This window comes from Aythya marila (assembly GCF_965140915.1).
Source record: "Aythya marila genome assembly, chromosome: 1".
NCBI classification, from domain to species: domain Eukaryota; kingdom Metazoa; phylum Chordata; class Aves; order Anseriformes; family Anatidae; genus Aythya; species Aythya marila.
The window spans coordinates 166,413,950-166,440,538 of record NC_139042.1 but is presented as its reverse complement, the minus strand read 5'-3'; the positions used below and the strand labels follow the sequence as shown (position 1 = coordinate 166,440,538).

At 37.0% G+C, this 26,589-nt stretch overlaps 1 protein-coding gene across 7 annotated transcripts in view; it reads left to right on the top strand.

Annotated features, from left to right (window-relative positions):
- NAV3 (neuron navigator 3) overlaps nt 1-26,589 on the top strand; it is a 413,781-nt gene that overhangs the window by 133,690 nt on the left and 253,502 nt on the right. For 4 of the 7 annotated variants that reach the window (XM_082761388.1, XM_082761386.1, XM_082761387.1 and 1 more), the window contains exon 1: nt 7,648-8,882. The exons of the other annotated variants lie outside the window; for them this stretch is intronic. In XM_082761388.1, the coding sequence (XP_082617514.1) occupies nt 8,640-8,882 (243 nt within the window). In that variant the 5' untranslated portion in view covers nt 7,648-8,639. Of the gene's footprint in view, nt 1-7,647; nt 8,883-26,589 lie in introns of those variants that run through there. 7 annotated transcript variants of the gene reach the window in all.

Sequence of the window (26,589 nt, the reverse complement as noted above, 5' to 3'; positions counted from 1 at the left end):
AAAAGCTGATATTTTAATGTACAATCAGATTTCTGTTAAGTTGGAACAAGGTATATGGTATACTATAGATGGGAGTTGTTTGGTAATGAGAAACAGCAGTTCATCCTTGACACCTATTGATCAAAAAACTGGCAGGTTTGGTCTAGAGACATGCAGGATCCATTTCAACATTTGGCCTGGAGCACACTCTGATCACAGAAGAACAGAGTAAGGCATGAGCTTTCAAGGCTAAATGTAGGAAATGTTCACATATGGCCAACAGGAGATAGAATCAGACAGCTGAGATTTTTAGTATATGCATAGGACCTGTATTTAGTGCAAGAACATTCACTTATAGCCAAATAGTACATGGTCAAGATTTTTAATTCATATGAATATTTTGTGGGTAGAGATGAGTGACCTATCTGACGGAGCTCCAAGTTGGCCAAGCAAGACACAAGCCACAGCAAGTGTGGTGATGGGCCCTGGTGAAGAAATGTTGCTAAAAACTGTGTACCTTTATCATAATTTCTCGATCAGAACAGGCCTATAGCCCAAAGTCACAAGCAGAGAGATCATGTCTGTTTCCAAAAAAAAAAAATAAATCATCCTAGTGTGACTTCCAAATACTTTATGATATTTGATATTCACCTAAGAACATAAGATCTAAAATGACAGTACTGACAATAGCAAGGATCCATCACTAAGTATATTGCTTTTCACCATTGGAAGTAGAAGACGTGCAAGAAAAGTGTATGGAAACAGGCATATGGGGAGTAATGCTTCTCCCAGAATACCCATCCAGCATCAGAGTAAAGCCAATGCTAGATTTCAATTGGAAGTGTGGCAAGGAAGGTAATGTAATGATGGTCTTGTATGTCTCCACTAAGAACGACAATGTTTGCCTATACTAGCACTCTTGCCTGTAAAATGCCAGCTGTTATCTTCAGAATTAGGGCAAATGATAGAGGACTTTTCCAACCTAAATGATTCTGTGATTCTACAAGTTTACAAAATGCAATATACATGTAAATATGAAACATTTATGCAGTTAAATAAAATGAAGTTGTTATTGTAAGGAATCTTATTTGATAACAAAATAATGATGACTATTTTCCAGGAGAACAAAACTAGTAACAGGAAATCAAAACCATGACTTGGATCATTCAGCTTTAGTGATAAGCAGTGAGGACTAACAGGTAATATACAATAATTGCACCTTGATCAAGGTATGTGGAGTTAGAAGGGTAGAAGCTAGCACAGTAGGTATTATAAATTATGGGTGATGCAAGCCAGCATTAAATTACTACAGGCTCAAAGTAAGAAGGAAGTAGACAGTAAGCTGTGAGTCAGAAGTGCTCCTCCAGCTGCAGTGCAGCTCACACTTGTTTAAGGTCAAATATCAAAGCTAGTCCCTGAAAATCTATCTTTGTTTTCAAGAAGTATTCTTTATGTATTAATGTAGTCTTTTTTTTTTTCTTTCTTTTCTTTTTTTTCTTTTTTTTTTTTTTTTAATACCCATTCCTAACCTTTTGCTCCCAACCATTTTCATGATTATTAAAAAATTGTTCTTTTCTTCACTGCTGTCTATATTCACTTCTAGCAGAGCAACTGTGCTTCATATCTCTCTGAAACTCTCTGTGCAGTAATTTCCACTGACTGCAGGGGTATCTGCTAGTGATAGTGAAGCTGATTGACTTCAAAGTCTCTCAGTGTTGTTGCCGCACTTGGCCAAGAGTCTGCTCATGACTGTAGCAGATGTTTTTTTTTTTTTTTTTTTTTTTTTAATAGACCAATGAGAACCTTATGGAACAGTTTTTTTACTTCAGTCCTGAAGTGAATGCCAGCATAGCTATGATTTTGAAACCCTCTATCAGAACAACAGTGCTTGTAAAGTTTCACAGATAAAAGCATAGGTTGGCACTCCTGCCTGCTACCTGATGGTAGCTAATCATCAGATTGCTGTTTAGTCTTAGTTGGTTTATATTAATAGGTTATTTTTTACAGTTTGTTAAAAAATTTCACAGTAAGTTTATTGTGTGAAGAAATTTTGGATGAAAGTACAGTTCACACTTCTTATTAAGAGTCAGAACAGCTTTGATTAACTCACAAACATTGCCAGTTTCCTTCTCATCCAATTGGGACTTATAAGTGTCTCTTTAGAGACATAAAATATTCCACTGAGATTTTAGGGTGTATATGCGGTGGAAGAATTTTGTTCTACTGTTCTGTTGAGATCAGTAGTGATTTGAGAGAATTTATATGGACCAGTTTTGGGGGAAAAGAAAGATCATTATGACCTCCTTCAAAATGTCTAATAGAGCAAAACTACTCCCGTTGATAACATTGATAAAAATAGGTCTGTTCCTTACCATTTTCACTGAAACTAATGTTAAAAAATAAGAACTTAATCATGAGTTCTAAAAAAAGTGTCTGCTTTTGTGTTGTCTACCTTAGATATTTCTCCAGTAATTCTGAAGAGAGCTGGAAGACTCCTAAATGCCCTCAGAAGTGATGGAAATGCTTCTTTGGTAATGTGGCAGTGAAGTCATGTAACACATTCTAAGACACAAAGATATAGGGCATGTAAGAGTTGAAATCAGTGAGTCACTATGGCACAACAAAGATGATACAAAGTCCCTTCAGAGATAGCAAGCTGGATGGAGAAGACTGGAAATTTAGGAGAGTGGAGAGACAGAAAATGCCAGTGGCCAGAAGGATGCTGGAGAAGTCAGTGTGCCTGCTATGGACACTACTGCCTGGAGAGAGTGTGTAAATGGGAAATTGAGGATACAAGGAAGAAAGGAAAAATAAAAAGAAAAACAAAAACATAATACTTTGATTCTTAGGATGAATGTAATCTTTCAGACCAGTTATGCATAATGAAGTTACTGGAGGGTTTCTTTGTTAGCTGTACTTAACAGCAGCTTTGGGAGTCTGCTGCTTTTGTTATTCGGTTCATGTACTTAGAAGGGAAAAAATGGTTTACTTTTTTTTTTTTCTTCTTTTCTTTTTCCTTTCCTCTTTCACCTCCCAAAGAGGGAAGCTGATGCTTTCATTAAGCTTTACCAGCTGGCCATATGGAATAGTCAGTAGGTCAGTATGTAAATACTTACATAGTGTATTCAGTTGCTATTAGTCCTTTCTTATTCTTACAACATTTTTGTTTACACTACCCAATCCGATAGTATTTAAGCTTGATTCCCTTGAGCCAAACACTCCATGATTAAATACAGTGCATAGCAACAGATAAATAATTATCATTTTTAACTCACACAGATGTATAAGTGAAAAAAATCTTTACTTAAGAAAGAAGGCATTGAGTTCCCATGTAGACTTCTGAAGGTCATCTAGCCTAATGCTTCCACTTGACTAGATTTTAATGTATCTAACATATTTTGCAAGGATGTGTAAAGGTTTGATACCATCCGATGGAAGATGATGCAAATGTAAAGCATAAGTTTCAAATGATCTGGTCACTTACATCAGCTAATGCAGTCAAAACCATAAACTTCTGGCTGAGCTTTGAAGGGCCAAGTTGCTCAGAGGATAAAACGATATCCTTATTTAAATGTTGTCTTCTTTGAAAAACTTCCCCAAACATTCAGCCAAAGCAGAAGGATTTCCTTTAGGAAGCCGGATGCACCTTTTTCTGTGACTGTAACAGGGCTTCGGATTATATATCTTTTTGAATTCCAAACTGTTAAGAAAAACAATAGCAGCTTACTCAGTAGCATTACACACTGTGGATATGATTAAATACTAGTTACGTGTGTTACCTCGAGACTAATAGAATCACCTAACTTTTGTATTAACAAAAATAGCGTAGGTAGGATTACACTGTGAACATGAGTAAGAGCTGAACAATTTGTCTCATCATTATGTGTTAGATGTAACATATATTATTACACCAAACATGGCATGCTTCTTGTTTTAAGTCAGCACTAATATATTAAAAATGTTTAAACCTGAGTTATCTGGTATTTTAAATAAATCATAACAAAGCTGTTTCAGATACCTTTACTACTTCAGTATCATTGGTTGCTCTTTCAAAGGTACAGTAATTGATTCCAAGAGTTCTTTGTCGCCAGCTGTTTCTATTTGGTGAAGAACTTTCTGCTCAACCTGAAATCATTGCACACAAAATAGTGTGATCATATCGGCGCATTCAAACTCCTTCAGAAGTTGGCCTGGCTCATGTAAGCTATAGACACAGCTGTTACAGCAGTGGGATGAAGCAGGGAAACAGCTCAGAACAGACCTCTGCAGTCTCTGGACCCCTGACATTTCCTGTTTGACCCAGGACACATGCAACAGCTTCCTTGTCGAAGATCATAGACCAGAAGGAGCAAACAAATCTCTTGGCTCCACTTTTGAGGCAGGTGTCCCCTCTCTTGATATTTCCTGTGGTCTGGGAGACATTGCCAGCTGTCTGTTCAGTTCATGCAAGCAGTTTATCTGAGGGATGGGGTTAGAGAAGGGAGCAGCCTTCATGGGACTCACTCTGGTATCAGATGTGATGAAGCAAAGGAAATTTATTCTGGGGTGTTGCACTGTCAATGATTATTCCTGTTAAGTCTTTAGAACTAAAATTCACCTTAATAGTACAACTGACAGATACCATTTTTTATTAAGTTAGTTGAATTTCAGGTGTGTTTATTCTTGTTTTAAGAAATAAATACTACAACTTTTTCTGGAATGTAGGAATAATCCTTAATGCATGCATACTATCTTACTTTGATGTATAGATAATTTATCTAACTCATATTTTCTGTTAAAACATTGATTGCCTGATGCTTTCAGAGTCATGCTTTACGGCCGGTTTGTCATCATTTTCAGTCTTTATTAGAGAAAGAAATAGTTCTGCCTTCAACTTCTCAGTGGAACTGTCACCGCAGTTGATGAGGCTTCTAAGAATTGTGTTATGACCTTTGTTCTGTTTTGCCATTTTTTGGTCTCTCTTTCCTGTTTTAGCGTCTTACTTGACATCCCACTTGAAACATTGTCCTCTCTCTGTTTCCAAACCTCAGATGTCTTCCAGTTTCCTCATAACCCTCTAACCTTGCCTGCAAAAGTTCATCATTTCCCTCATGACAGGGCTTCAGCCATGATCTGTGTCCATCCTGCATCCTGAATCTGGGTAATGTCCTCTACCTGCCTGGCTTAAGGATATCTGAGGATAAATACCTAACAGAGTAAACAAGAAGCCTACAGGTCCTCTCTCTGTACAGTGTGGTTAGCTTGACTCGTTTCTTTGCCATCCCTTTCTAGAAATGTCTCTATCAGCTTCACACAGCCAAGTGAAGGTATGTGTCCCTTGTTTCTATCTGCCAAATCTTTCTATTAACTTCTTTCTCTGTCCTGCCAACAACACTACCGTTCTTCATACCAGGCAGTCCAATAATCTGGTGCTGTCTTGGACTTCATGTAAGCCCAGGTCACAGGTACTTCTAGCAACTTCTCCACCACTGGTTTCTCACAGATAGGCCTTCTTTCTCTTTGAGTGCTATTCACACATATCTAAATTAACTTCATCTCTTTTTTGGATTCTCTGTGGCAGCCTTGACTGATGGTCACTTAGCTCCCTCCCTCAGAGATACCAGGAACAATCCCATTAAATTCATGAATTCAAGGACACTTCCCTGTGTGGTGCAGACACATTGTATCTGAGGTGCTGTGCCCTGCCTAGCCATCTCCCCTGACAATACCTACACATGGTGCAAGTTCGTATACTTTGTCCACAGACGTTTTATGCTGTGCTTTCTTGTTCACATGGAAACCATTAGTGAAATATAACTCTTAAATATTCTTTTCCCCTGATATCCTTCATAAAACCTACATTCAGGCGTGCAAGAGCCTTTAGAATGAAAAATGTAGGTAAGTGATTTCTAAGGAGAGCAGAAGTTTGTTTATTTATCTTTTGCTGTGAGTTAGAATGAAAGAGAACAAAAAAAGGAAAACTAGACTCATAACCACATTCTTACCTATAGAGTATCGTTATTGTTTTCCTCTATTACCTTTACTGATTCCTGCAGATAGTCGATTTTGTAGATTTTTCTTTGTATCTTCAGCAGACCAGAAGTGCTTCTGGGTTTTATTGTTGCAAAGATCTAGAAAAATGGGATTCTGAAGTTGACAGCAGTGAGCTGGTAGTCATAATTAATAATTATTTTGAAAGAGTAATAATTATCTTGAAGGAGTAACACCAGCTTTGCATCATTGTTTCCAAACCCTTTTGGTTATGCATTGCAGATGACTTTCTCCTGGTAAGCTTGCTTACTTATTACTTTTAGGGTTTCTGTGCTGGGAAAATGGGTTGCAAAAGAGACTGTGGGTATCATGACCTCATCATTCGTATTCAAAAGAAGAACAGCAAGATTACCATAATACATTACTTTGTAAAATTATAACCCTGAGAAGTAATAAGATTCAATTACACTTTTTTTGGCAAAGTTGTGTTTAAGAAAGTATCTGTCTCATGACTCTAGTTTACTCTTTGTCTTGATTGTTGGTCAGCAATCCTCATGAGGATTTTTCATCTCAAACCTTGCAAGAGATAAATCCCTCTTTTCCTGTGGTCTGCTTCAGCCCTTGCATATGTGCACTTTCTAAAGTGTTAACTGTTAACAGTTGTGTCTCAGAAACCTAAATTCCTTACACAGGCACAGTGCTTTATGGTGCTGGAGAACAAATGCAGACCGCACAAGGAGCTTTTTTTCCCCTTTGCTCTGCACAAGACTTGAAACATTGCACTGAACACAAATATTCCTCCCATTGGAGCAGAGTGGTGGATCCAGTGGGCTCATCTCATCTAAATTGCAGAGCCATTACCTATGTACAGTCTTGCATAAAGCCCACTGTTCCCACTGTTAGTGGTGGCAAAACCCAGGTGAAGATAACCAGAGGATGCTGAAATGGGTTTGCTGATCCTCTGTACACATACTTCAAAATGCAGGAGATTCTTAAACTAGGTCAGATTCACTCCTATGAACTACAAACAAGAATAGCATAGTCAATGCAGAGAGTTGAATTTGTAACTGATAAGTCATCATGATCTTTGTAAATGAAAGGTAGATGGCAATACTGTGTAACAGTTTTATTCTGCAAAATAATCTCAAATGGTGGCTTAGGAGATTTTTTTTAGTCAGCTTCTCATTTACACTGTTTTCTTTTAAATGCTTTGTGTAACTCTTACCATCCTCAACTTGAAAACTTAAAAGTCCAGAAGACTCTTATTTCCCCTTGGACTTACATCTTAGGGTGAAGACTATGTACTTTTCAGGTAGAGCATAGTTAATATAATGTAGGATAGTAGTGGCAGAGTAGCAATCAGATTATCCTCTCTCTCTCTGTTTTATTATGGTAAAAAATAACAAGAAAAACATGTAGCATTTTTGTCCACAATACTAAGCAATAAAATCCCATAGGAGTTTAATGGTGTGGCATTTTTGCACATTTTTTTTTCCTTATATCACAGTTTAAAACGAGTTTCCCTCCTATAGGTACTCCAAGGAATTTACAATTGTCCTTTTAAGTAAGCATTTATGTTGCTTAGCAGTTTGGACTGTCCATTGTAGCTCATTTTACAGCTTCCTCTGTCTGCCTATATGCCTTGTGTTTCCATGTAGAAGGATTTAAAGTTGCTAGCAAGAATATTTCTGTGAACAAGAAGCAGAAATGATGCTTTGGACATGGACTTCATGGAGCTTTAAATGTTTTTAGAAAGGGAAGTGTTAAAACTGAATAGATGACGTTAGCACCACCACTAAGAAAGAAAGAAAGAAGTGCCCTGAAACGCTGTATTGACTAAATCTCCTAACAATGCTCGTGATTTTCCTATATCCTGCTCTGTGTTTTTGTATGGATTTTTCATAGCACAGGCAGACGTTACCCACGCGGTGATTCAGCGTCTGTTCCTAGCCACGGTCTTGCATGATTTTAACCTGATTTCACGGGAGGAACAGGGAATGAAACACCGTAGCTCATGGTTGTCAGCAGTGAAAAATAGCCAGGAATCAGACAAACAGCTTCATTGCTGAGATTATTTCCGGGATAAAAACTCTTCCAACAGCTGTTTGCTTTGGCCACTGCTCAGGTCCTTTTTTTTTTTAATCAGAAAAAAAAGAGGCTTTTTTTTTTTTTTTTTTTTTTTTTTTAAGATGTGGGCTGGTTATTTATGTAGTCAGGAAGAGGTCTCTGCTTCCAGTGTTGTGGTCTCAGAGCTGTTTTGACAGTTGGAGTACGGAGAGATTTCATCTCCTCTCTCCTTCCTTCTCTCCCATCCTTCATTCTCTTAACACGCAGACCTGGAATGTTGTAGAAAGAAGAGAAAGCAAATTTATGAGTTCTTTAATCCCAGACAGGCAGCTCTGTGGCAGTTACCTTCAAGAAAAGTTCACGCCCCAAAGGAGTGTTTAGTCTTACGGAGCCACTGACTCACTGAGCAGCGCGTGTGAGTGTCTGTGAGGAAGAAGGGCAGAGATGAAGGAGAAGTTTTGCTTCCTCGTGAAACTTGTAATATTATTGTTTTAAGGAGTTTTTGAAAAGATGACTGCTACTTTTGTTTAAAGTATTTGTTCTGGAACTGCTGAAGCTGGAGTCTACCAGACTGAAGTCAGGAGCATTTTCTTTGGCAGAAAGAAGATACATTTATAGAAGCCATGCCTGTGCTTGGGGTTGCATCCAAGCTAAGACAACCAGCCGTAGGGTCAAAGCCTGTTCATACTGCCCTCCCGATACCAAACCTTGGCCCCACCGGCTCACAGCAGTACTCACCAAAGTCCTTGGAGCTTACTGGGGCAGAGAGCTCAATGCTTTCCTGTCAGCTCACGTTAAAGTCAACCTGTGATTTTGGAGAGAGGAGAGCACTTCAAGGAAAAACCCAGGAGATTGAAGATAGCAAGGTTAGTTGTAAACTTTACCTGCAGATCTGAATTCTCAGAAAATGTTGATTTGCTTAGACAAAATCTTATAGAAACCTGCTGCATGTGGAGCTCGGGTGTAATTGGGTAAATGATACACTTTTGCTCTCACCAGTGAACTTACATAGCAGCTTTGTAAATTTGGGGTTGCTCAGTGTTGTTGTTTGAATAAATTTTCTGCTTTTTAAATAATGCTAAGCTACTGATAGTATAAACTTCACAGAACATTTTGATAAGTATCAGTAGAATCACAAGTAGAAAATAATCATCCCAGCACCCAATAAACAGAGCAATGAAATGACAGCATAAAAAAAAAAAAAAAAAAAAAAAAAAAAAAAAAAATTGGCTGCTTCATGTTATATTATGAAGTTTAAAAAGAGCTCTCACGCTCACACCTATTCCCACAGGGAAGCTCTTTTAAAATAAAAACAACTAATTGATTTTCTTTTCACTTTTCAAATTAGCTGGCTACACTTGCAGAACTGCTGAACAAGAAAAACAGCTTCCCAGTGAAAAGTCCCTGTGTTTTCTCTTCTGCAAAGTAGCTTCTTGCTAGCCCCCATCTAGCTCTGACTCAATTGTGATTAAATTATAAAAATAAAGTAAAAAAAATGTCTGAAGTAGGATGCCAAGACACTTTTAGACTGCTTAAGGTTTTGATTATTTTCCTTTTGTAAGGGGGTACTTTTTGACTCATAATCATTAAAAAACCTTCTGTTTGATTTTCTTTTAGTCTTTCTGCTGTAGTTGAAAACATTTTTCATATTTTGAACATGAGTATTAAGTCCCTTCTTGTCATTCATGTATATTCCCATAGATCTTTCAGTACATTATGGCTGCATGTGTAGTTTTGCAGCTTCAGCAAGCAGTGTTATGTGAGTTTGCCTCCCCTTGCTTTTCTAGTACTTTTGGTTTATTGAACTGATTTCCAAACTGTCATTAAACATATATTTGTAGTTGTTTCATATTTAATCTAAGCACATTTAAGTGTAATCAGAGCTGTAAGAGTGTCAAGATAGATATAATATATGTACTTGGTTTTCCTTTGTTTTTAGTTACTGGGTTAATTCAGTATTAGTGAAGAAAGTTGATTTTTTGGGTTTTGGGGGGAAAGCATAGGGTTGAGATCCTGAACATTTGGTCTCCATTTTAATCCCTGCCACATATTTCCCATAGGATGTTGGTCATGTCACTTAATTTTTCTCTCAGAGTTTTCTTTATCACCTCTCTCTCTGCCTTTCAAAGATGATGAATTGGAGGTCTCAAAGGTGCTCTATAGAAACATAGAGAATGAACAGACTGTTCATCTCTTGATTACCAAAAGTGATGAACAACCCTCTTCTATGATATGAGTGCAACAGGAAGATAAGAATAGAACTTTTTAACACAATATAATTCCTGCTTACTTGTTTATTTTTAATAATAAAATTTATTCAGTGGATATTATATGGCATGTATTTTAGATTTGAAAGTACTATTTTCAGAAGAAAAAAAATACAGCTTACACTGCCTTCTGAGAGATTTCTTGATTCTTTAAAAAAGTTGTAGAGGAAGTTATAACATCTTGCTTCAGTGTTTAAACTGCTTAGGAGCTATTAGTGATTAACTAATAGCTCCTAATGGGAGTAAATTCCTCTCATGTTCCACATTTCCTTCCAAGGCATCTGGTCCTGAGTACTACTGAAGTACTAGTGAATAAAGTAACAGTCTGGATGGACCCAAAAGGTGATCTCAATTTGGAGATGTCATGTTTCATGGGTTTGCCAATTCTTTTAAACTTAGAGGATGTTTGTTTGTTTGTTTGTTTGTTTTTACTTTGTTTGTTTGTTTGTTTTTATTAATAATAATAATAAATACTAGACATTAGACCTGTCTCTTTCTTCTCAATGGAGGCAGTTGAGCACATTTAAAAGATGATCCATAAAGATTAAGGTCAGTTTGTGCACACAGTGGTCTGAAAACCTCCCCTGGTCACCTGGACTTATAGAAGTGTTGACCATTCAATAGCTTACTAACCTCTGCAGCTTTTCTGTATTCCCTTTTATAAGTCTTGACACTCCCAGCAAAGCTTAATGGAGGCCCTTGGCCAGTTTCCTTCCAGGCATACTTTTTTGAAGGATGCTCTTTTATTCACCTTTAAAGCACATTTCATGAAAACATTTTTTTGAAAAGTACTTTGGGCTATGAGGTGGGTGGTTGGTGAAGAAATCTATTTTTAGTCTTTTGTCACTAATAAACTTCAAATGATCAGCCTAAATTACCGAATGATATTTTCTTTCATCAGTGATAGAGATACATGCCTCCCTGATTCCCATTGCCTGTTCCCCTCAGTAGTTTGTCTAGATTATTTAAGTAGTTCTAAGCACAAATTTGAATGAGTTGTTAGTGTTGATGTCCCATCAGGTTTGCTGAGCAGATGCAGCTTCTGCATCTGCTCATGTTGTCCTAAAGCTTAACCATATGTGAGTGTCCATAGAACTATGGCTGATTAGCACAGATATTAATCAAAGATGATATCCCTACATGGCTCTGTGGTATACTGTGCTGCATATTAGGAATGTTTCTATTATAATGGTGATCAGATAAAAAGGTCTTTCAATCAAAATGTAATGAATACCTAATTAGAATTTCTAAATGAGAGTAAAATCTGCTTCTGTTTTATATTGCTTATATGCTTGTGTAATATCACTAGATATAAGGCATCACTGCTTTTTGAGAGAAAAATGATGAATATCTATCTGCAAAAGACAATGGAACATATGAATTAATCATCTGGTTAACATTTGCCCTTGGCTGCTGGATTGCAGGCATTGACTTTGCTTTCTTCTATATTTTACACATGCTACACTGCGGACCGCCAGCTTTCTCATCCTGTCTGGAAGGCATATAGATTGACACATGTAGCCTCTGTGACACATCCTGTTGCTATCTATAAGTGCTAAGGATTCCAAGATAAATTTGGGTTATACAAGTCAATACAGCAGGTCACTGCCACCCAGCTGTTTCCTCTATGATGTTGAGTCTCACCACACCTGATTGTTTGAGACTTTTGACACTTGTGTTGGCTTTCTCACACAGTTCCATTGCCAGGGCTGGCTAAGAATACAGCTGCAAACATCAGTTCTGCTTTCCCTAGGTATTTCTCCCTTCTCACATGATTTTGCTGCTTTTGCACATGTAGTCTTGGTGTCTTTCTGTGGATGTGATACAGTTTGAAGTTTGATAAAGTGATATTATTTTAATAAAAATTGTGTGATAAAAAAGTTTTGAGGTGATTATATTCAACTATATATTATTTTAATTGGTTAGAATATAGTTAAACCTAGGAAAGCAAATAAGGTACCAACAATTCAAATAACTTTATGTGTAGTTAATTCAAATACACTTTTGTTCACAATTCTCCTAATTTGTGCTTTGATATGTAAGTCAAATACAAGTCCATCTGCTTTCTTGCTAAGCCTGCTAAAGTTTAAACTGACTGCAAGAACACTTATGATATGAATAGTCATGCAAAATATTTGAACACAAGCATTCAGAGCACATTCTTCTTCCCTGAGTATCATATAGACAAAAGTTTATTCCTATATATGTACACAGGAAAGGAATCCAGCTGCTGGATTCATGAGGTGAAATGCTAGCTCTCCTTGAAGCAGATGGAGTTTTGCTGTTCGTTTCAACCAAAGGTGTGTTTTTTTTGTTTTGTTTTGTTTTGTTTTGTTTTGTTTTAATGCAAACCCACTTCTGAAAATACCAATATATTATATAATATTTTTCTAAATGTATGTAGGGTATTATTTTATATTTCTGTGCCCATACTTTTATACTGCTTGCTAAATTAATGAGACCAAAATTATCAGATCATGCCAGGCTGCCTTGTGATACTCTTATTGTTTTAGGATGTTCTATTAAAAAGTAACAAAATGAAAAAAATAACAATTATATTGCAAAAAAAAAAAGTAAGTTAAGCAATGGCTTAAAAACAAAGGGATGTAGAAAGACTTTATTTGCAAATACTACTTTTTTTGGTCACGAAATGATAGTTTTGTATTATGCCTACCTGTAGCATAGTGCCAATAGCATTTCACTCCAGGTGAACATAGTTGCTTTCAGCTGCCCTCACATAGCTGATACTGTGGTTACAAGGACACTGTTACAAATCCACTCTGGCATAAAGCTGTGCAGATATTCAGCTAGCACCCCTGATGGGAGCTGGCACACCTGGTGGGAGCTGGTACCCCTGCTAATCACGCTGGTCTCCTGGCCTAGCTGCCCAGAGCATTGCCCACAGTGTAGTGCTTTGCTACATGTTTCCCAGGTTTTCCTCCCATCATCAAACTTTTCTTCTTTCAAGAGCACTGCAGCATCAATTAAATTTGCGAACTGAATTTTCTCTGAGATGAATCTGATATATTAATTGTAGTGTTTTGGTTATAAAACCTCAAAGATAAGATTTTAGCTTTCTTTCCTGAGTTAATTAATTCCCATACTGTAATATTAACTTATATATAATTTTTTTTCATGTTTTCAGTTTCTCTTTGTCTGTGCTCTCTCTTTTGCTGTCTGCTTTATCTGCTTCTTCCTTCCTCTTGGCAGACATCTTTACAGGCTTCTGCATATGACTAATTTTTCTCTGTATCCACAAATCAGGTTCTTCTGTCACTGTGACATTTTTTGTATCATTATTCCTTACTGGAAAGTGTTAGTCAGGTTCTACAACTGATCCAATGCACGTATGTAAACCTAAAACTTTTCTAGATGCATCAGTTTTTAGGGATTGTGTTAAGATTCTTGTAACATGGAGATACTGGCATCCAGAAAATATATGGTTAGTAATTTGTCATCTTTCTTAAAGGGGTCTGGCCCCACCAAGCTCATCACAAAACAGTCTAATTTTGAGACAGGAAATGGATCTGCTGCAAGGTCTTCTGAAAGAAATATGATGTGTCCATCTGAGTAAAGACGCATGAGTGGTTTCTTCTGTAGAGCATGGAACCTGAGCAGTTGGGTTGGGGAAGTGGTCTTTATAGCAGCAGAACAGCGAAGATTTGATGTACTCTACATGGGGAATATGGCCAACAAAGATTGGGGTCTGAAATTCTTAGTTGTACCAAGAAAACTTCATTAAAATAATCTAAAATAAAATTTGAAGTCCGTGCCACAAAACAAAGCTAAATGCTTTGGTGTGATTAGGCAAAAACACATACTGCTGCTATTAAGGTGACTTCTGAGACCAATTCCATTTAGTATCATACTACTGCATCTTAGTCTTGATCTGAGGGCTTCCAGAGTCATTCCAGCCAACACTGTTGCAGTAGGACATTTGAATGAGCATGGAAACCTCCCATTTTTCCCTCATCGACTGTCAGCAGTTTTTCAGTGATGTGGTAACTCCTGCCCATTGCCAGATACCAGATTTGGAGGATGACTAGGCTTCTCTATCCAGACAGATCTTAAGAAAAATATTTTTGCTTTCCACACAAGGGTGGAGCTCCTGTTCATGCCAACGGGAGTACTGTGCACATTGGAAAACCAGATGTGTGCCATGAACAACTGTGATATCTCTGTCTTTCCTCAGCTAACCCTTCCACACCATTTACTTAGGTTCTGTGAGACCCTTTCCCACCACTCTCCAACTCTCTGAAGCACGGCATATGTTGCAATCCCACATCTCTTTGACCTTTCAATTTCTTGGATACCTTTTTGTCTGGTCTCACAGGGCCAAGCTTTACCAAGTTTCTTGACATACTGAGTCTAGGGAACATAAATAAATGAGTTTATTTCTCCACTTTGTCATACCCTTCCTTTTCCCAGTGCTAGTACACTGGAGATGTCTGTCTTGTGGGTTGGCAAGAAAGGAGACTGCACATTGTGCCGAGTATTTCATTTATAGCACTACAGCCAAAGCAAGAAAGAGGACAGCAGAAGCAGCCAGAGACTGCCCTTCTTTTCCCCATAGTGACCGCTAGTGCTGGGAAGCCAGCATTGTTTCAAAAGCACTGAACTAGCTGCCAGAAATTTCAATCGGCACTGCTGACACCTGGGACTATGTGTGTTTGAAATTCACAATTGGCCCAGTGAAGCCAGGACAATTGGCAGGAGTTCAGATTGTCAGCAGTTTCAGCTTCTTGCCTTGTTCTCTGAATTATTTCTTTATCAAACAGATAACAGCATCTTCAATGTGCTTTGTGCATCCAGAACCATGTGTCTATGCTCTATTATAACTGTTTTAAGAGCCTCACACTGCATGAGCTTGGAAACAACTTTAGTGTTACGTTTATTCTCTAATCATCTGCACCAATCACGTTTTCACATAGTTGATATAAATGTACTGTAAGACTACTAAGTAACTCTCAAAGATTTTGTATTTATGAGAAGATTGTACTGACTATGGGTTGAAAGAGGCATTTTGTTTGTAATTTGCAATTGGGATTATATATAGGAGGTTATTTACTGACCCACGTTTAAGACCTTTGCCTACCTTTCTACTGCTTTTGTTTTATTTCACAAAAGGAGAGCTAAGAACTCAGCATATTTCATAAAAGTTTGTGTGCTGAGAGTAGATACTACGCATCAGCAGAAAAACAATTGCTTTTACTCTTTTATATTGCATCTGTGCCTAGGGAAGCTGCTTGGGGATTTCCTGATCAAAAATAAAAATGCATTAAAAACATCTTCTTTTCTTGAAAGTGGGAGTGTGTCTGAGTGCCTGTGCACAGACCTCAGAATGTGTGAAACCAGCAGAGCTCCAGAACCTGAAGCAACACAGCAGCATTAGCTTGGTGCAACACTAGAGCTAATAAATGTGGCCTCTCAGGGTAATCTGTTCTCTGTGACCATAAATGGAGATAAGTGGTCTCCATCTCTAGATAAAAATAATGGGCTTATATTATACCCCAGGAGGTTTTACTTAGGCTTTAGTAAAACTTTCCAGCAGTAATAGTAGTTAAACAGAGGAACACTTTATGTTCAGAAGGTATACCATCTCTGTCACTGGAGGATTTTAAAAAACAAACACGTGTACACCTGCCATTCATAGCATCATTAGCACTGACCCTCCACTGTGCAAAAGCCTATATGGCTATCCTGAAGGTCTTCTCTTTTTCTTTTCTCATTCATTGGTTTAGCTGAATGCAGGTCTGGGGTAGTGAAACTGCTACTCTGAGAATCTGAGAGGAAAGCCCTGTGGCCCACAGTACCATCAAGACGTAAGGATTCCATTTGAAAACAGCTTTACTACCATACAAAAAATGCCAATGTATAGTACGGGTGTTTCCAGAGGCATTCCACTGAAATACTATGGTTCCTGTTAAGTTTCCCAAAAGCATGGATAGGTATCATTAGAGACCAGTGAGCTAGTTGCTTCCTCAGAAACACTTGTTTCCATGGCATATAGGATGTTAGCATTGGAGTGCCCTCAAGCCCTCATAGCCCTCAAGCCTCAAGATCCTGCAAGGTCTGGCAGTAGAGGGGCTCAGAGACTCTATTCTATAACAGGTATCCTAGAAGGCTTGTGTACACAATTCAATTTAGAGCTCTGAGACCTTTCAAAATCACTTCAGTGAATTTTTCAGCCTGTTGCATTTCACAGGGGCTGTTCCAACTGCTACCTAGGATCCAGGAGCATCCCAAAGCACACAGCAGAATTAGGGGTTCCACTAAAATTATGAAGTTCAATTCATTTGAAACACATATTTTTCTTCAAGTAAAAACATATTCTTATGTCCTCTCTGTGATTTTTTTTTTCATTTTCAACCAGACCTTGAACCTGGAAACGTTTACAATATTGGTTGGTCTTTATTGTAACAGGTATTGATGCACACAGTAGAAGTTAGTCACAGCCCTATAGGACATATGGCTGTGTTAGATTGCATGAGAAAGGGAAAAATGGTATGCCCATGTAGAGGTAGAGAGAAGATTAAAGGAGAAATGGATGATTTTCCCACACTCGAGCTAGGACTGTGTGGCAGGACTTTGAATCTCAAGTCATATATATCTTGAGTCCCAGCCTTCACATTATAACCACAAGAGCAATCTTTGTCTTTTCAGAGGAATCAGTTAAGAATGACACAACCAGATAATGAGTTATTTTTCCTGCTTACCTAACAAGGAGAGTTTTGGCTCTCTTTATCCTGAAGTCAGTGGCAAGCATCAGCTTGGGCCCATTTCCGAGCTGGAGCTGGAATTTTACTCTAGTAACCACAGTATTTGATTTTGATATATCTGATCAACACAGGTTTTGACACAATTTATTGGAGATGCAAATTATGTTGTCCCCTTTGTAGAGCGGTATAACACTCATCAAAAGGCCTGTGTGTAATGCTTTTCATAGGCTTTTCACTTATTAAACATGGTGTTGAAAGTATAAATAGTTATGGAATAAAACCAGGCCCTTTTTTAAGGAGAGAAGATTTTGGGGGGTCCTAATTTCTTCTTTTGTATGCACTGTCTGGTTCCTTTGTAACAGAAAATCTTCTATTTACAAAATAATAAGGGCATCAGTTGCAAAAGAAAACCACTAGCTTTTTTTTACTTTGTGTTAATTCTAGCCTAGGTCAAGTCTTTTTTTCTCTAGTACATTAATTATTTTAGTTGCATAGCATTTCTTACACTTGCATACAAATCATGCAAAGAGTAGTTCATTTAAAGCAGTTCTGTTTCACTTTGACCTGATTCACAGGATGTGGTCTTGGAGGAAGCCCATGCTTTAACAATAGCCTTTTGACAGCTAGGGTGTTTGGGGATTAAGCTGGGAGAGGAGGGAGCATCTATCTATTCTCAAACCTACTAGTGGAATATTTTGTGTGAATCTTCACTTGCCCGTGATGTTTTTAAGGTCACAAACCTCACTTTTTTGTTTTTACTGGCAGTAGAACGTTGGCTGAAAGACAGCATAACTTACTTAAAATTCAGAAAAGGAATGCAGAGTGTTTTGTCTGGTAAATGCAAAGGGATAATTCCCCAGTGTAAGATGTGCAGATTTCTGATGGCTCTTTTGTATGTTCTGTGTAAACCAGGCTGAGAGAACTTGGAAAATAAGAAAATCAAAGGGAAGAATAATTTCAAAGTGGTTAGGACAGGATCATAGTATTTTGGGGTATATAAACTGAGAAGGTGCCAGCCACTAAATGTCTGTACTAACTCTGCATAAAACATAAGAAAAGTTAAGCAAGTACAATATTAGCATTGTCCGAACCTATTTTCAGTGTGACATTTGGTCTGACTTATCTATTTAGTTATGTTTATTTTCCTGTAAATCTTCCTTTACTGCCTTGCCCCTCTGATCATAATACAGTGGAAAGTATTTCATCATTCTATGTATCTCTCAACACTAGTTTAAAATATTTTATTGAGGTGAAACTCCCCAAAACACGAGTGAATTGCAGCAAGTTAGAAAAGGTAGAACAAAAATAGATGTTGACCCCTCTCTTCTTTATTCCATTTCAAAATATCTGCCTTTGACAATTTTAACACCTGGCTTTGTATCATGTTGATGCTGTGTTAAACTCCAAAAAATTTGGCAGTGAAGGCTTCCTGTTGTGCATCAGGATTTGATTTAGAGGGCATGTGTAAAACCAGCACGACTTAGTAATCGAGTGGTCATGCACAGAAAGATGACTTCCTAGCAAGTGTTGTAAAACATTTGACCACTTTCATTAATCACAAAAGGCTGCTTGGCTCATACATGATTTAGGGTGACTAAGACATAAGTCAGGGTGCAGGACTTTTACTCACCACTACAATAATGGGATTTCCTGGCACCACATCTATGCAGTAAACAGGCTGTTTTGCTTCTTTTTCTAAACTTTTTTTTTTTTTTTTTTTTTTTTTTTTTTTTTTTTGGAAGCTGTCTCTGTAGTGGAAATAAATAGGCATTAAATAAGAATGTGAAATAACAAATAAAAGTTCAAAAGGAGTTTAGAAATATCCTCAGCTGATCGGTCTGCCTGCTTTAGTCATTGCTGGCCAGCTCAACAGCCACAGACAGTGTGCTGGAAGGAAGAATTGAGGGAATCTGTTTCTCATGAAGGAGCAGCACAGATCTGAAAGCTTGAAAGCTGTAGGTTCAGGTTTGCTTTTGAAATGCTTCTGAGCAGGAGCAGGGCCTAGCAACTAGCATGAGAAACCACAAACTACTTTCACTTCTGGTTTCTATCAAGTATCTCCTTGAAATCATTTTACGTGTAAAACGGTACAAATGCCATTATTTGAGAATAATATGTTTTGGTGGCTAAGCACTATTTCATTTTAAGTATTTTTTTTTTAATATAAAAGGAATAATTACCTATTTTTTTAGAGTGTTACTGATGTTACTTGAATGACCTTAAATATTTTTTTTCCACCTAATCTGTTACCGATGTTAACAGCTTCCTGTCTGACAATTTAATAATGCATATATTCTTTGTTCTTGTTTGTAATAAGAAGACATAAGTAGAAGACATTTAATATAAAACTTGCATTTGTCCTGTGGAAATATATAATCCTGACAAAGGTAAGAAGAGAATAATAATAACTCCAATAACTTTGCTGTTTTGTACCTCACCTAAAGTTCTGTATTATTAGCTGTAACCTTAGAAGCAGGGTACTCAGCAGAGAAACTATGTGTAACTGACAGTAAGTCATGGACAATATCACCATTGCTTCTTTTTCTTTGAATAGAATCTAATTAGGAAAACCTTCATGTACTGACTGCTCTTGAGCAAGAACAAGGTTTCTTCAGCTTGGTGTCCACAATGGGTTGGTGTTTGAATAAGCAAAGAGTGAAGGCAAAGACTCCCAGTCTAGGCCAGCTATATCAGTCACAGTCTTCAAGAATTTGGGCCTATAAGATAAGATATTAGCAGAGGGGAGTGGAGAATAAAAAAAAAAATGTGGAAAATAAAACATGGATTGCCTCCCAGGGTGCTGTAGTGTCAATGTGGAATTTGTCTGGGTTATGCTCCCTCCTCTGTGGGCATGGTGCAGAGGAGGTGCAGAGTCCCAAGGAAAGATGAAAAAACAAACCAAGGAGTTTCAGAGAAGGAAGTGCACAAGAGTGAGCATATTTGGAACTAGTGTGTCAGAACAAACATTGTTATTAAAAAAAAATTAATAATATATATATGTATAAATACTTAAAGGGAATTTGGCAACGGAAAAAGAATATAATACAGGAGCTTCAGATCAGCAAAAGAGATACTGGATAACTCAGACTCCCTAAAAGCAAGGGGATTAAGGATATATTTGCATGTACGGAAAATTTGATCCCTTCTCTCCTGAACACTAGAGATGATCTCATTTAATGAGAGAAAATGTAAGATCTCATTGTGAAATACTGATATAGATGCCAACAAAGGCAGAGTGATAGTGGTCACATTTCAGTCCGAAGGGACAAATGTTTCCTTCATTTCACATTAAAAATTTCAGCTTGGTTGACAATAAAGTTGGGATTTTCAACAGTAATTTTCACTTGGATATATACATGCCTTTAAGGATCTCAACAGCCTTTGCACACAGTAACCTGTGATTCACAACATGATTACAACATAAACAAGTGTTTTGTCTTAATGGATTAGAAAGAAATAACATGTATCCTCATCAAGCCATAAATCAATGGCATATCCAAGAATTTGACTTTTGGGTGGTAAATACTGCTTTCTGCTATCAAACTATCTTTGTAATTCAGTCCATTTCTTGCAAAATTCTATGTAGATCCAGTAGTTAACCCATTCTGATGACAGAATTTAAGCTCTTAATTAGGCTGATTGTCTTAGTAAGGCTTGTAAGAATGATATTTTACATATTTTTTGATAAAATATTAGGTGTTGATTTAAGACAATATTACTTTATGATTACTTCACAATTCTTTTTAGTTTTAGAGATCATACTGATATCTTCATTTGAGTGCAGTTGCAGGGCTTTTCCCCTTAATGGTTATATAAAGGTTTCTATCCTTCACAAGTGTTTTATTGCTTCTGTGCTCCACTACTTAATTTCATTTCGCCATTGCTTTTAGGATACTTTCAGATGTGTTACAGTCTGCCAAGCATTGGTGTTCCATGATGTTTTCAGAGCAGCAGAACACAGATTGGAGATGACTAAAAATGTTAATACTGCAAATCTCTATGTTGTTACAGCTCCTTTGAAGCCACTGTATTGTATCATATCTGTAGGTGAATGCAGAGAAGGTAGATAAGATGTTTAAGCTATTGAGGAGTCAGCTTCTGAACAGACTACAATTCGTTATCCAGTATTCACACGCTTCTGCAGCTCTCTGCTTTTATCATCTCCCCAATGTCCTTTAGGGAGATGCACTTTGTTAGCTTGATCGTTTCTAAATGTCCCATTTTACAAATGTGTCAAAATCTGCCCTCCAAAATCAGAACTCACTGTGTTTTGTTGACATCAGCGTGAGTTTCTCCGTTTACTTACTGGAGTCAGGATATCATCCTGTTTCACTGTATCTAGAAAATTCCTAATTTCTTACATTATCACAAGATAGAATTTCAAGCCATCCAGGCTTGGATACTGTTTGCTTCTTCCACAAACCAGCATGGTATTTTTTAAACAAACAAACTGCATCCTGTCTTGGAGGGTGTTATGTCTGTAACCGATTCTCATTACTCATGCTGTACTAAAGTGTAGTTAATGTCATGATTATGTACTTTAGGAAAGTAAAATATAATAGTGAAATAGCATATTCTGTTATTGTGAAGAAAATAAAAAATAAAAAATCTTGCTTTCATGTTTTTATATTTTTTCATTTTGAAATGCTTCATAGATGTTCTTGGAGTACTCCAGGCTCAATCAAAACCAAAACTTCAAAATATACATGATTAACATCTTTACACTCAGTTTTCTTCCTAGCTTTCTTTTGAGAAATCCATACAGCAGTTGGTTAGTAACTGAAGTTATTTTTAGTGAAGTTATTTTTAGAGAAATCTGATTAATATCTTGGCCAGACTTTCTTTAAAGAGGTCTTACAGGTAAACTTGAGCAAATTGCCATTGCTAGTGCTGCTAATTTACACAGAATTTACACAGAATTTCTAGGTTGGAAGAGACCTCAAGATCATCGAGTCCAACCTCTGACCTAACGCTAGCAGTCCCCACTAAACCATATCCCTAAGCTCTACATCTAAACGTCTTTTGAAGACTTCCAGGGATGGTGACTCCACCACTTCCCTGGGCAGCCTGTTCCAATGCCTCACAACCCTTTCAGGGGGAATTGGTTTGTCTGTCAGTAGATGTATCAATGTAGCCTCTTATATAGCCATTATTCTGTGAGCATCTCGGTGCCTGTGTGCAGAGCTGCAGTCTATGCCCGTGTCCCTAGTACTATGTGGGGAAGGATATTCATATAATAAAATGCAGTGCATTGTAGGTCCAGGACAAAGGCCTCATTTTTGGCAAAGAGTGGTTATTTTGTTACGCTGAGCTATTTTGTTACTCTGAGCTATTTTATGCCAGGTGACTAGTATTTTCTTATAATCATGTAATCTGAAATTTATATTCATGGAAATTATCGATATATAAATTATGGATATATAAATTGTGGATACATAAATGAAAAAATATAGAGAGATATTTGTGCACTGAAGCCATTCAGTATGATTTTTTTTTTAAATGAAAAATAAACACGTTACAAGAAAAAATAACTCTTCCCATCTCTCTGTTTTTTTTTTTTGTTTTGTTTTGTTTTCTTTTCTTTTATTCTGTCTGTTTTCTTTTATTCTGTCTGTTTAGATGATCTATTGCATTTAAGTTATTAAAAAATCCACAAATATTTAGGCTATGTTTGTTGCTTAAGTATTTGGAAATACAGATTTTTATTATGAGTGATATCATTTTGTGTTTTCATAAAAAAATAAAAATAAAAAGCATGATTGGCATGTCACTGCCTTTACTTTCCTTGTATGGTACAGTATGCAGCTCATGTCCATTTCTGCACTGTATAGCTGAACTGAAACATGCACAAACAGTATGAGGAAAGGGTAATCAATCTGACTGCATGAAAACTCTGAGGAAATACTGATAAGTAAAACAGCTCATAAATTCAGCATAGAGAATTGTTCAAATTCATGGCTCCAAAGATTAAAATTGAGGCTCCTTCTGTCCCACCCATAAATGACTTTTGGCAGTAGAAATGTGCACAGTAAAAATCTGCTCACAATCCTAATTGCCAATCTGTATTTGTCTCCTCTGTCCTGTTATAGGACAAACCAGAAGATTCCAGTCCTTGTAGGTCATTGTTCTGAAATGTTGTATTTCTTCAATGAAACCTTTCTTTTCAAGTTTAGTAATATTAGGTCCTAATAGCTGAATACTGCTATTAAGTCAGGATTAAGTGCATGTGATAAACGTTCAGCACGAGAAGATGGGGAGCACAGGGGATAGGCTGTTTAGGACTGCTTTTTCCTGTCTGCAGATAACTTAGGAGTCAAAAAAATATTGATGAAGTTCAAGAGTATCTGTAGCTATTTTTGCTGCATCACAGATCAGTGAAGTCTGGTGTCAACATAGAGTGGGGAGTATAGAACAAAGAGTATTTGAGAAAAATCTGTTAATTCTGTCCTGTAATATTTGCTGTTATTGAAAAATGATGCAACATGAATGATAGCTTTCAAACTAGGAATCTGTGGAGGACACTGGTGGAGGTAGAAAACAGACAAAACACAAGTGAGGAGTTAGTGTCAGATACTCTCAGCAACTGTATGGAGCCTCTGATCACAATAGGATTCATCTTGCCTTATTATAGCCAGTTACAAGTCTCGTCTGAGCTAGCTACCTGAGCTTCTACGGTAGCCAGATGGTAGAGATAAATACTTCTTGAGGGCACTTTCTTTCACTTTTCTGAGATGTTTATGTAAAATGACTCACCCTGTAGAGGTACATATATTTATTCCTTAATTAAGGAGAGATGAACCATCTAGTTTTTTACACACCTAATTTTCAGATGCCTAATATTAGTTGAGATTAAATTTACTGTAGTATCGAACTTTTACTGGGAGGATACTCTAATTTCAAGTACTTATTATTAATGCTATTATTATTATTACAGATTATATGTCTGTGTTCCAAACTACATTATTTAAATCTTATGAGGCTACTTTGAAAGCTAGTACAGACATAGTCCTGATAAGGGTGATGGATGTCAGCCTGCTTTATTGGGGGGGAGCATCCTTTTTTGATTTTTGAAACGGTTTGGTGATACAATTATTGGAAGTCCCTGAGAAGTGCTGAGGAGGAGTGATGGGCATGCGAAGATAATACTAAAATGAGCCATATACATAGGAAATAGAGATATCTCTATGAAGAAGACATGTTTCACTTTGATATATTCTTGCAGCTATCTTTCAGCTCAGTGTTACAGATAGTAGAGATACTGAAATGAATCATTGCCCTGACCTATTGCAATAAATTAGTTTATTAAATATATAGCAGTTAGTGCACACACACATAGGACTTACATGTACACACAAGGAGAGATATTTAAAAAGTCGGTGGGCAATTGATGTATTTGCACATATATTGAAAATATTCCACTATCTCAGCAGCATCTCACCACAGATTTATACAGCATTCACATTCAGCCCCAACATTAGACTCCCTCCTTCTTAATTTGTTCTCATGTTGTTGGTTTTTTTTTTCTGAAGAGAAGGGTGACAATCCAGAGACTATATATATACTTAAAGATACAAGATTTCTGAAAGCAAGTTATAAAAAAGAGATGTTCAATAAAGTGCTCTCATACTTATGTTGAGTATTTCATACATCATTTTGGGAAAGTTTGTCTTGAGTATTGCAACCTGCCCATGTGTTACTTTTCTTTGTTTTAGGAGTTGAATGATGTGGCTGTAACAACTACAGCCATTGTTTATAGGGACAGACAACATTAAGGAATTTTGGTTGCTGCTTAATAACTTGACATAAGTGGGAAGGCTTATAGCAAATGAGAGGTCTACATGCAGCCTTAATCAAATGGGATATGTACTCTGTGAAAGGGTGTTGCTTGTTGGCTGTATTCACCGAAACCTCTCTGGTAAATCCTCTCTTGAGCTGTGAGCTACTTTGTTTAGCAAACTGTCTTATACTAAAGATGGTTGGAAAGCACTGGAGCTGTCACCTGTCTAACCAGTCTGCTTATTTTTACTTTGGTCTCGGTGACTGATGTCTCAGCTAGATTTGCAGATTGTTCTGAATATGCCCAGCAGCTATGTGTTGATGGTGACAACTTGATTGCTGCCCTTCATATTTCAAATAAGGCAGATGTAGAACCTTATAGTAAAGTCTGAAAGAGACTTCAGACAAATTAGAAGAATATTCTGCAAACTATGGCAAAAGATGGCTAAATGCACACCATCCAAAAATATAAACACTTTGGTGTGTCAGCGTTTCAGGTATATGGGAAACAGGGCTGGTAAAGCAGTGACTGATTTGCACATCTCGGTGTTTAAGGTCCTTACAAAGTACAATGTTTTTCACAGAAATTATTTTCCTTTCAAGTTGGACAACTGAAAATGTGGGACTGTCAAGTTCATTAGATACATCTAAAAATCTAAATCCCAACCTTTTATATATACATACATATATATATATATATTTGCTAATTTCTTTTAGGGGTTCTGCCTGTTTCTTTCTTCCCATCCTCACCTTATTCATTTCCTCTGAAACTCCCAATTTCTAGGTCTGAACATGAGCCTTGGTTCATGCTACCAATGAAATGGACCAGGTGCTTTTCTGATGAACTTCATGCAATAGCTCTCACTTCAAACTCATCCACAGACAGTAGAGGAAGACATGACAAAAGATGCCCCTAAACTTCAATCTCCAGGAGGTCCTTTCCTCTCCATTGTGCATCTGAATTACCTGTGGTAATTTAATTCCCAAGGTGATACTTACAGTTAGGTGAAATAAATTTGGAGCTTTGTTCCTAAACATAACATTTGTTTCTAGCAGCTCACCTTTTTTTTAAGGATTATTTATGCTTCCATTCAGTGCCATCAAACTATTGCTGAAGAGTCAAATATGAAATATCTCATGAAAATAATTTAATTTAGGGGTACTTTGTATGCCCAAAGTACCAGTATCAGTTTTGATAGAATAATCCATAATTTTAATATTAATATTTTTAATACCTTACCTGGCAGTAGGTGAAGGATAATCACCATTTGTATCCAACAAGCTTCCACTTGTAGATTTTTAATCCCACAAAACACTATTGATCATCCTAAAGAAAGTGCTTACTACTATGCAAATTTTCTTTTGTCTCTCCCATTACATTAAAAGTGAGAATAAAACAGTACAATAGTGTTTTAACATTATTTTAACAGTATTTTCAACAGTTCAATACTATTTTAGTGCTCTTTGGAATCAGTTTTAAACCACAAACTTAATTTAAATCGATACAGGCTGAGCTCAGTGCTTTCTACTAATTTGCTGATTTGTTGATGTGAAACTAGTGATGTGAATCTTCACTTCCTGTACTGTAACAGCTGTGGTATAGCCAATGTACATCACAGTATATTCTTATAGGACTCATCCTCTTGGATTAAGTATTCTTGTATTGGATCTCTTTTGAGGGGCTTTCTTAATTGTTCTTCCAAACTCACTTAAGGCTAAAGAACCTCTCCTCTCTCTTTTAGCTTCATTTGAGACTGTCTCAGAAAAAAAAAAATAATAATAATAAAAAATTGACATATTGTAGTCAACGA